A 12,696-nucleotide genomic window follows, 5' to 3' on the forward strand; every position below is an offset into this window, starting at 1 on the left:
CTAAAAGGGCACTGTGACATTGCTGAGCAAACAGCAACAGGTTATAAAATTAGCAGACACAACATTTCAGACAACAAAAGATAATTACATTCAAAATCATGAAGAAAAAATAAAAAAAAGTTTGTGAGAAGAACAATTACTATTAAGGAACTCCCCACTAGCCAAACACAGAGCCACTCAACTTGAAATTCAATTGAAAAATAAAAAAGCAGAGTAAGATTAGGCCCCACGTTGCGGAAATTTGCCGACTTGCTCCGATTTTTCCCGCACAATCAGTGAAGTAAATCTCTAATTAAAACACTGACGTGAATAAGGCCTTAGGCTGAGGACCCATATTGCAGAAATGCAGTTTCTTTGTTGCAGATTTTGCTGCTATTTTGAGCCAAAGCAATGAGAAATATGTAGGAAGTTCTTCTATCTTCTGCTCAATCCACTCCTGGGTTTGGCTCAAAAAAAACGCAGCAAAATCCGCAACAAAAAAACTGTTTCGGCAGTGTGGGTCCTCAGCCTAAGGCCTTATTCACATGTCAGTGTTTTAATCAGAGATTTACTTCGCTGATTGTGCGGAAAAAAATTAGAGCAAGTCAAAAACACAGAACCGGTGTACATCTTTCCTTTTTAACTTCTCTCTGTGGAGTCTCAAATCCTGGTTTTGTTTCACAATCACTGATGCAAATCAGTGACCAAAACATTGATGTGTGAATAAGGTCTTGTATGGGTTTCCATGCCCAACTACAATGGCCAATAGCTGCAAGATTTTCTTTCAAAATTGGCCAGTGCAGGTGGGCAGGGTTTCATCTAAGTGCAGTTAGTACAGCATGGAATCCAAGCCTAAGGTCTTATTTACAAGTCTGCATCTAATATTGATATCTTCTAAAGACATTAAAGTTTATGACAGCATACCACCCTGCTCATGTGTGGGTAGTGTGATCACTGTAGACTTTTACTGGTATCATACAATAGACCCATAGCCTTTTATTGTTGTGATGCATCTGTGGTCCATCAGTGAATAAAATGATCTGCTTCTGTTGATGTTTTTGCAGACCTATTTTCCGCTATTCGTGCTAGAACATCATGATGTTGCAAGGGAAGTATAGTACGGGTATTACATTGTAGGAATCATTTTATATACTACAATACAGTAGTATCGCTGTGTATTGTATGATCAATCAGGTGGTCTAAAAATTAAAGCAAAATAAGTTTGCACAAATTGCTGGCGTTTTGGAAGTTTTTTTGCTTACCGCCAAAGAATAAAAAGTGATGATAAAGACTACAATTTACTCATCAACCCCCCCCCCCCCAAAACACTAAAAAAAGCCATGCAAAGCACTGAACATGAAAACATTAAACATTGTGTGGCAGAATATGGTAAAAAAAAAAAAAAAAAATTCTTATTCAAAGTTTTAACTTTTTGTAAAGATGTTAAAACATGGACAAATTATATAAATTTGGTATTGCCATGACCGAAGTGACCACAGAATATAAGTAACTAGAGCTGAGCGAATACTAGATTCAAATACTTTGCTCCCATAGGAATGTGTGTTAGCTGCTGGCGCTTAACCCCTTGCTGTTGAGCCGCTTACATGCATTCCTATGGGAGCGGCGGTATTCGAAACTATTTGTCAAATACTATTCGCTCATCTACATAAGTAACATGTGACGATGTTTATACCAACTGCAAGCTGGGCATACCCTGGTGCCAATGTGACCTATCTGTGCTATCACAAGAGTTGTAGGGGAGTTCCTCATGCCACACCATTTCCAGACCATCTCCCTTACACCTTAATGCATTAGGTATTTGAGTACTGGTGCAGACTCATTCTCTGGTTCTGTTTGCTGTTTAAAGTTAATTGCAATTTTCATTGTGTGTTGGTTCAGACTTCTTGTAGGGTTTGCTGTGAATTCTCTTTGACACCTGCATGTCTACTATATTGATGTGTGAGTAGATTGGATCTATAATGATAATACCGAGTATCTTTGATCACTATACTGTGATTTATGGGTTTGCCTGACCTGAATATATGATGATCTGTCTTTTGTTATATTTATTAAAACAGTTATAAAAAATTTAACAACATGTTACAGTGAGGGTGTACAAATTAAACCTGTAAGAAAATGGCACAATTGCATCCAATTCTACCCCATTCTGAAGTTTTTTCCAGCTTTCCAGAAAATTGTACAGAATATTTTTGCAAAGCCTTTAGAAAGGCTATTCCACACCTACCTTTTGTATGTAAATCGTCTCGGTTTTTGAATGAGCCTGTTTTTATTCATATGCTAATTAGCCTCTTGGTGCACCCCGGAAGTCTCATCGTGCACCCTCTGTGCAATTGTTTCCTATGGGTGTATACAGCACAGGCTGCTGCTGATGACTTAGCTTCCTGTTTGCACACACTCATAGGAGATAATAGCAGAGATGAGTGCTGCTGGGAACTTCCTGTGCTGGCTGGAAGCGAATTAGAATAAGAATAAAAATGGTCTCATTCAAAAACCACTGAGGTGATTCACATACAAAAGGTATGTGTGGAATATCATTTGGAAAGGCTATGCATGTATGTGCGTAGTTAAAAATGACTTTTCCCAATAACAGAGCCAAAGGCGCCAAGTACAATTTGTCACTCCACTGGTTTCATCACTTTTAAAGGGTTTTCTCTAGCCCCAAGTAGTTACAAACAATTGGTGCAGTTAGTTTCAGTACCCAGTATGCTAATTAGGCTCAAAGTGCCATGGTCCTGGTTTGGAGCAGACAGTGTGGGACCCCCCACATGACAGTAGAGAGCATAGTTCGCATATTGAGTGCTGAGACCTAACAACACTGATTGTTTGTGAATGGTAGGGTCTAGAGAAGAAATCCCAATTGTGCTGGAACCAGGGCACTGTCGCATACTGAAGAGTGTAAAGAGATGATGTTGATGGAAATGGTGAAAAGTCCTCTTTAATGATCTAGAAACTAAACAGATAAACAGATTAAAAAAAAACAAAAAAAAAAAAAACACAGAAAAATATGGCCATTGAGGCTAGTTTGACCTCATGGTTCAGTTGCAGCGATCTTTATTACCACTGAATGATAAAAGAAGCATAGGAACTGCACTATTGCACTATGTCAAGGTCATGGTTTTTTTCTTAACTATTCAAATAACACAAATATTTGATATGATACGATGCGATACGATACGATACAACAGATGCTAGTTCCCATCCAGTTTCCTATTTGTGACGACAGGGTTTCAGAATATAAGGAACTGCAGGATCATGATGTGATTTCTCTACAGCTATTTCATACAGCTAGTAAATAAAGATTACTCGATCAGGAGGAATTTACTGTTCTATACTAGTGACATCTGTTCACCTTTAATGAAATCTTACCACTTTGTGAATGGATTGGTGCAGTCTGTAAAGAGAATTGACCACAGCCACATTTCTTCGCTGACCTTCAGTGAGAGGTCCAATCACCTGACTTGCATCTCCTTGAGTAGACAGCTACAATAACAAAAATAGATCACTGTTAAAATGCAGTACGCCAATGTCAAGAAGAATTACATCTTGAATAGCTTGATGTGAACAGTGCTTTGGTTTTCTTGTCTCAACACATTTGATAGGGTTGTACAAATACAACAGGAAATGATAAAAGCGGTAATTGAAAAATTAAAAGCAAACAAAAAGATCAAAACAAGTGTGAATTTCTGAAGACATTCAAGATCTTCATATTCTAAACATGACTAATAAAAGAAATTCAAATGATAGTGGCATTAGTCAGCAGCACAGAAGTAGGTTTAATCCATGAGGAATATGTATTTCAAGTAAGTTTATGAATTTTATAGCAGCAGAAAGCCATTTTATGTAAAAGTATGCAACCCAGCAGCCTCCATAATAAACGTGTACATATTTATACCCATTAGTTAGCTTGCGGGTAATTATTTTAAAAGCAGGATTTTCAAAGATTCCAAAAGAATATGCTCTTATACTACAGATTAACATTAGAATTCAGTTCTGGATTGCTTTAGTGGCAGAACAGACTCTTTAAATGTCAATGGGATCTGTCAAGAGCTATTGCACAATGTATCAAAGCAGAACTACTACTGGTGGGATTCAAAGTTGCTTGGCTGTATAAGGCGTATAGCCAGTAGTAAGAGAGACATTGTAATCCCACTTTACCGTACGCTACTGAGGCCACAGCTACAGGGCTGTAAATAGGGAGGAGCAACAAGGTTATGTAACTCAGGTGCAGGTTGTCAGAGGTGGGCAACAATAAAAGCAGGAACAACTTATTCAGATGTAGCCTCCACTGTCAGCATTCACTACAAGGTATTAAAAAAAACAAAAAAACAAAAACATAACGGATGCTTTCTTCCATGTTTGTTTACTTTCAAGGCAGAAGAAAATGTCCTGCATGCAAATGGAAGATTCTATCATGTCTTTTACTTTGGGGTGAATGTAGGTTGAGGAGGTTCTGTCTGCATCAGGTATTCCTGCACCACATTGTTTGGGATGAACATGTCTATACTACGATAAAACTGAAATAATAGAAGGACAGACTAGAGGGGCCTTGTGCTCTTTTTTTGCTGCCAATCTTCTATGCTTCTATGACTTGGTGTAGGCACCTTAAAATGTGAGGAAGAATAAAATCCTTTCCTGTAAGGGCCCAACTACACGGCAGAAACCTTTTCCACCATGTGAGTTCTCCATGCGGCTAGCCGCAACGGAATGCCAGTGCAGTGCATCCCGCCGCTGATTAGGCCCAAATGAATGGGCCTAATCAGGAGTGGGTCTTGAGCCGCAAACACCATGGCTGATTCAAGGGAAGATAGGGCATGTCCCTTCTTTTTCCCGCTAGCGGGAAAAAAAAAAGCAAGTGACTCCCATTGAAATGAATGGCAGCCTATTTTGCAGGCGGATTTTGAGGCGTCAGTTATTACCATTTGTTTTCTGCACATACCCAGAAAGCAGAAAGAAAAAGCAAAAAAACAGACACTAACGGACACTAACTATTCATTAAATGGATCAGTTAAAAAATGGACACATTAAAATCAGTGTCCAATAATGTCTGTTATGATTTTGTTTTATCATAACGGACAACCAACTTTTGTTCTGAATGCACCCGAACTGTAATTATATGTCAAAGCCCTACTAAATTATACAAGTATATGTTAGTTTATATTAATAGTAATTTCTGAGAACACATTGTGTTAGTTTAGGAATTTATGTTAGTTTTGGACTACTGATATAAAAACAAACGTGAATAATGCTGTTTATTTTAGCATTTAAAATAATCACGATAATGTACACTATAGTAATAACTGAAAGTTTTAGTTATTGTAAATATTAACTTGTTACAGAAAATAGTTTGTAAACAAATATGTGATTAAAATATAGATAACACATATTATACTATACTTCTGGACATTAATGCCCCCCTAAGAAGCCAATTAGGCAGCTTTGCATAAGACTTCACTACTGGTTTAATCCTCTTTAGCAATGTCAAAAATGCATAATTCCAGTCCAGGAAGCCACATTAGTAAAGGCAAGTGTAAAACAATTAGAGCTAGCGATGAGTATCATGCAAAACTATTTCCTCTAGTATAAATTGTTAAAAAATAAGGAATATACGAACATTATCTACAATAACATATACTAGGAGACATATTCAACATACACAGTAAATGTTAAAAGTTTCTAAAGCTGAATTGCTCAGTTTTGGAAAAATGACACACACACACACACACATCGTACAGATTTCTTTTGTTTTTGCATTTTTGTCATCCTATTAAATAAACGAGAAATTAGGTTTTCCTGGGGTATTCTGGTTTCTAAAACTTTCTTAATATTTTGTTGACAGAGATATGCAAGGGCCCTTTATTTATGGGTAAGTTGTAGTCAGTGGCGTAAGTAGGAATGGCGGGGCCCCGTGGCAAACTTTTGACATGCCCCCCCCCCCCCCCAAACGACACCTAAGACCTCGACCGACCTCCTCCTCCGCACTCTATTATGTCCCTTAGTAAGCCCTGCACACAGTATTATATCCCTTAGTGTCCCCTGTACACAGTATTATAGCCAATAGTGTCCCCTGCACATACTAGTATGCCCCACAGTGGCCCCTACACACAGTATTATCCCCTATAGTGGCCCCTGCACACAGTATTATAGCCCATAATGGACACCCATAAACAATTATTATACTCTGGGGTCTTTTCAGACCCCAGTGTATAATAATCGGAGACCCGGGGGAATAAAAACATAAAAAATTACTGTTTCTTACCTGTCCCTGGCTCCTACGCTGTCTTGTCCGCTGTCGGCCCTCTTCTATGACGTCGGACGTCACATGACCCGGGAAGCAGACCGGGTTCATGTGACAACAGAGACGTCAGACAAGTAGGACACAGGCCTGGCAGGATCGTGGAGAGGTAAGTAACAGTGTTTGTTACGTTCCCTTACCTCTCCCGGGCCTCCGATCATTACACTCGGGGGTCTTCAAAGACTCCCGTGTATAATGATAGTATTTGTGGGGCCCGCGGTGTCACTTACCGATCCCGGCCCAGCCAGGATCGGCAAGTGAATAGGGCCCGTAACGGCCCATTAAAAAAAACAAAACAAAAAAAACAATCGCAGCAGTAGGGGCTGTCACCGGGCCCCCTAATGGCCCGGGCCCTGTGGCAGCCGCCTCCGCTGCCTCTACAGCAGTTACGCCACTGGTTGTAGTTTTATTGGTACCAATTATGACATTTACAGTATGGGATAAACTACAATTTTTCCTGCAAATAAAGAGCCCTTATACTGTATATCTTCATCAACAAAACAGTAAAAAAAAGTTATAGGTGTCAGAATATAGTGACCCCAGGAAAGTTTTTCGTTTTCAAAAAGTGACATTTTATTTTTAAAAGCCGTAAAACATGATAAAAAAAAATATAAATACGGTATCACCGTAATCGGAATGAACATGCTGGACAAAGTTAGTATGTCATTTTTAATGCAGAGTGAACACTGGGAAATCAAAATGCAAAAAATGATTATAAACCTTTTGTTCACATGGACCTCCCCCCAATTGTTAATAAAATCTAATCTAAATATATGTACCCAAAATGGTGCAAAACGTAGGTACAACTCATCACACAAAAAATAACTACCTTAAATACCAGTAGCTATCTTGAAAAATAAAAATGTTATGAATTTTGGAAAGCGGGGAAGAAAAATATTGCCCTGTTGTATGACCCAGTTTTGGCCAAGATATAGCTGTTGATGGCCTCACATGTACCCCTAGCATACTTTGGTATACAGAAGAGTTCATGGAGTGGAAGATTCCCTTCTTTCCCCTAATTCCCTAATTCCAACAACCAGGCCCTACAAAAGCCTAATTATTTCTGTGTGAAACATCCAGCTTTTTAAAAATAAAAAAAAGATTTTGTAACATTTTATGTAGAGATGTTTATTCCATATTTGTCTATGTGGTTGTGTTTTGAATTGCAGCCTTCCAAGAATTGTTACAATATTCTACTGAATTTGTTTGATAAGCAATTGAACACCTTGGGTAAGTACAAGTTAAGGTACGGCGGGGGAGATACCTATCAGTGGATACTATACTATAACAAACACATGGCTTCAAATGACTTATAAATTTAGCAAAATGTTCTAATTTAAGGTGTCTATTAAGCATTGCATCCAATTATAAACACTTTTACTGACAGTGAAAAGACAAAAAAGCATATTGACTTACAAGCTGTTCAGATTTAACACCAAAAAGCTGTATGGTCTTTGCCACATTTCTGGAGACGGCAATGCAGAGATTGGGGTCCACAGCAGCCACATTCATTTCACTGTAAATAAGACACAAGATGAAGATACAATCATTTGCCTCAAAAATCGATCCTTCAAATTAGGCAACATTTTTTCAATCTCATTCCCCACACTATATTGTTCTACAGATGAGGGCTAGGCCAAAGCTGCCGTCTAGTCCTAGCCGAACACTTTGACTACCTGCTTTTGTTGCAACCAAGACTTTTGTAACAGTTTCATTACCACAAGGTAATAAGCTAGAATACAAGAGCAATTAACCACAAAATACTCAAAATGAAAGTTAGCTCAATTAATTGATGTGAAATTGCTCACATCGATTACTTCAATTATTTTATATCCATACCATCCTGTCTCACAATGATATTGGTTAAGGATATGTCACTAGCTGTATCTATCCAGCCAGGATTGCTGATATGTGAAAAAATAGATCCAAACTTCAATGTCATGGCGTGGCATTTAAACGGGGTGAGGCATACAAAAAGGGGAGTGTTCTAAAAGAATTGTTCATTATTAGAGATGAGCGAGTACTGTTCGGATCAGCCGATCCGAACAGCACGCTCCATAGAAATGAATGGATGCACCTGGTACTACCGCTTTGACGGCGGCCGGCCGCTTAACCCCCCGCGTGCCGGCTACGTCCATTCATTTCTATGCGAGCTTGCTGTTCGGATTGGCTGATCCAAACAGTACTCGCTCATCTCTATTCATTATTTGTATTTGAGAAAAATGTTCTATTAATTGTGATTTAGATCATAATCACACAGCCCTACCACATAGTACAACAGTAATAAAACAATTTACAGTGGAGGCAGCAGGACTTTATACATGACACAAACTTCTACAGCAGGACACAGTCAAAGTGATACTTTACGATATAGTATAATAAATTAGAATCAGTCAAGTTGTACTATTTTTTTTGCAAAGATGAACACAGTGTTTGGTTGCACTAAAATTTCCTGGAAAATTGCTGGAGCCTCTGTTCTCCTCTCAAGTATCAATTCCTCTAATGATATTTGTCTATGTGAGCTTCAGCCTTACTTTGTGCTAATGCTTATTCATTAGCTTCTGATATGTATACCCTTGTTATAATAACTCTAGCGTGGGTTTGACAATGAAACGATAGGCATTTCTACTAGAAAATTATTAAGAGATATTCACAAATTAAGTTTGCTGCAGAACTTCAAACACCGTTCGATTTTTTTTAAGTATTTGCGTCAATAAATACATTTGTGATATACTTTATTAACAAATTTTGGATCCTTTATGCGAAATGCTACATTTTTTTATGTCCTTGTCTTTTCTATTGAGATCTGCTTCCCATTCAGTACAGTGAGGGACTTGTGTGTTATGAAGAGAAAATGAGGGTGGGGGAGGGTCGGCTCAGTTATATCTTGGGCAATAGCCCAAATAGTCAATATTGGTTAATCCATTCTGGACATATACCATAACCTTTTCGCTGCCAAGGGTCACTGGAAATTTTGCACCTCCAGTAGCCAGAGCAATTTTCACAGTTTTGAGATGGACAAATCAAACCTAAATTGCAACATTAAAAAAGCATCCAACCCCCCCATACCTATATATTTTCTTAAAGTAGACACCTGCAGCATTGTCAGAATGCCACTTGGTACTGTATACGAACAGGAACCTTCATGCAATTTTGATTTAAAGTGAATGTTTTATGAAAAAATGCAAATAAATGTATATTAGTTGTTAAAAGCGGAAACCAAACAAAAGATTAAATGCACCAAACCTCCTAAAAATAAGAGTTCAACATGTGCAGAGTTCATACATATCACTATGGCCTGAACCCACATGCACGTGTCTTCAGAAAATCGCTAGAACTGGAAGGAACAAAATTCTGCTTTGAAGCTGGAAATGTTAAAAAAGTATCATCCTATAAAATGTAGGGATTACACACCATGAAAACTAAGTGAACCCCTAAACCCTATATATTTTTTGAAAGTAGAAAACCTGAAGATTACAAATGTCTTAATGGGTCATCGATAGCCACATCCACCTTTATGCAACTTTGCGACCAACACAAATAATTTTTTGAAAAAATACGCTAAAACAAATATTTGCACCTAAAACTCATGTTCAATCTCACATTCATATACAAAATACTTTTAAAATAATAGCTTATGGTGTATACAATGTGTATATATACTATATGTACCGCAAACATCAACTACAACAAGAGCTCGGACTCCCAAAAACACGAATACAGAAGACAAGCAGGATTTTGCTGTTGTTCACTAATATGTTAAAAAGCTATACTGCACCTACCAAACGGTGACTGTGATACCAAAATCTAACTTTTTTCAGAGTACACAGCATACCGTATATAAAAACACAATTTAATAGTTTATATATACAACCACCTTCATTCAACTTTGCCGCAAACAGAGATTGCTAGCAAAAATTGCGCACAAAAATCAAATTTGCCACTGAAGTGCGGCTCAAGAAATCCCTTTCTGCAAACATAATGTACTGTCCATAAAACTGCAATATGTGAGGAGTTCATACATACCACACATGTATATATTTACAGGGGCGGGTGTTAAAGAATCGCCAAAATCGCAGAAATGCGCCATCCCATTTTGTGCATGCAAATTAAATAGGACTTTACATAAAAATGTTATTTTCCATCCCCCTATATTAATTTTAGCAATCTATACGTTCATCTCTAGTGATAATCGTTATTACTATTATTTTAGTGTGTAACGGACATCACTAGAGATGTATTTTACTGTAGAAAGCTCAGGTATAGACAGGACAGGGATTGGGTGAAATGTAAACTTTATTTGCGACTTTATGTATATGTTGTGTAAGTGTTTGGTGCGACTTTCTTTTTTTGGCTCTGCGACCTGGACAATGGTAAACGTCTGGGTCACAGTGCCAACAAACTTCCTGGTTATGTTCAGGAGGTATAACATAAGAATACCCCACTAGTAAAGCTCAGGGGGGAATGACATTATAACTGGATGTGACAATCAGAGACAAATGTATAGTATACGCTCTGATTGGCAGGAGAAGGGTTAATAGGGACAATACAGTCCCTGCCACCCCCCTCCTGCTGTCACATACAAGTTATGCAGAGAGTCAGTATGTTTCACTGTCTCTCTCTCTCTGCTGCACTGCTCCGTGTCCCTCTTCCTTTCTTGTTAGTTCGCAAATTGCTTGCTTAGACAGGAGGGGGGGGGGACACTTTGGAGCTCTATATCTTTGGACTGCATCAACATATCTTGATGCAGTCCAAACTCGATGATTGGATGTACAGTTTTGGAGCAATTCACTGTTGAAATGCTGTCAGGAATTGAAATCTGCAGTTGGATCTCAATGCCAAATAGTGTTTTCAACAGTGAATCGTTCCAAGACTGTAAGTAAAATCATCCCTGGCATCATTTTAAAGATGAGAGTCTCTTCTTTAAAATGCATTTTAAAGCATCAAGATATGTTGATGCAGTCCAGAGATATCGGCATTAGTAGGGAGGACATACTAACTACGTCCTCCGCTACTGAAGTGCCACCTTGGGAGCACGTACAGTGTATGTGCCTGGCAGCGAAAGGGATAATAGTATGGCATGTGTTGGGTATTTAAATATGAAAGACACTCAGGAGCTAAGTGGCCACCATAGCTGCCGGGCTGGATCAACACTGTAGGGATTGTTGGGTTATAGGTTGGACTTGATGGACTGATGTCTTTATCCAACCTCATCAACTATGTAACTATGTCAGCACTCCATTATAGTGGTGACCCGGTGCTAATGTCTGCAATCAGTGCCCACTTTGACCATAAGCATTCTCTTCCAAAGAAAAAGTAAGTTTAAAAACACGTATAAAAGTAACACCCCCCCCCTCCAAAAAAAATAAAATAAAATAAAAAATAAATAAATAAATTAAAAAAATGAATCACATACACACTATCCCTGGGTCCAAAAACGCTTAGTCTGTGAACTTCTAAAAATATTTTCCCCATACAGTGAACACTGTAGTGGGGAAAAAAAATACAAAAAGAGCCACTTTTTTTTCCAGCTTCCCACTACATTGTACAAATTATTAAATGGTACCATACCGTACAATATGTCCCACAAATATTAAGCCCTCGTATGGCTCCGTGAATAGTAAGATAAAGTTATGGGGTTTAGAAGGTGAGGAGACAAAAACGAAAATCAAAAAATGGTTGCAGCAGGAAAAAATTAATAAAATCTATTACAAAATGTATTAATGACAAAAACGCTGCCTGAAAATGAAAGTTTAGTTATGCTTTAAGCAGCGGGAACGCAGTACTATGTGTTTACAGCTCTTCCATATGGGAAATGCAGAGGCCATTGTTCTCTGTGGCTGCAATAAACGTTTGTAATTTATCACGATGTTTCATTAAATGCATAAAAATCTAAATCAACCACTCAATGCCTTGCTTCATGTCATGCAATAATCCTCAGTTTTATATTTGTGAGTTAAAGAGAGCAAATCATGGATTTATGAAGTATTTCATTTGTGGTTTACAGTTCTTAGCTCATATTTCTCGGTGGGATATTTACCATAATCCATCTTTCCTTCTAGTTTGGATTTAGTGCAGTAAGTAGTAGTTTTCAGCCTGGGATTACTAGAACAGTTGCAAGCTAAATATCATGAATAGTTCTCCTGGCACAATTTCATACAGCCGCTGCACTGTCTATTTATAGTGTGTGACAATCATATAACACATGGAATATACATGGATAGGTTTTAAAACTGACCGCCGGGAAGCCGTCCCCTATCCAGTTTCCCAGGGGAATAGGACGGAGACCCGTTGGGCAGACACAGACGCAAGTGTGACTGCCCAACGGGTGTCACTGCAGCAAAGCTACATTCAAATGAATAGACAAAACAAGAAATAGAAAAGACGTGCAAAATTAAGAAGAG

The 12,696-nt window shown here is 38.3% G+C and overlaps 1 protein-coding gene across 1 annotated transcript in view; it reads right to left on the reverse strand.

Moving 5' to 3' along the window:
* Window positions 1-12,696, reverse strand: part of COG5 (component of oligomeric golgi complex 5) — a 192,878-nt gene that overhangs the window by 36,468 nt on the left and 143,714 nt on the right. The window contains exons 14-15 of the mRNA XM_075274097.1: window positions 7,709-7,808; window positions 3,367-3,480 (exon numbers count right to left, since the gene is read on the reverse strand). Of these exons, the coding sequence (XP_075130198.1) occupies window positions 3,367-3,480; window positions 7,709-7,808 (214 nt within the window). The remainder of the gene's footprint in view (window positions 1-3,366; window positions 3,481-7,708; window positions 7,809-12,696) is intronic.

The sequence above is a fragment of the Leptodactylus fuscus genome, chromosome 5 (assembly GCF_031893055.1).
Source record: "Leptodactylus fuscus isolate aLepFus1 chromosome 5, aLepFus1.hap2, whole genome shotgun sequence".
Lineage (NCBI taxonomy): Eukaryota > Metazoa > Chordata > Amphibia > Anura > Leptodactylidae > Leptodactylus > Leptodactylus fuscus.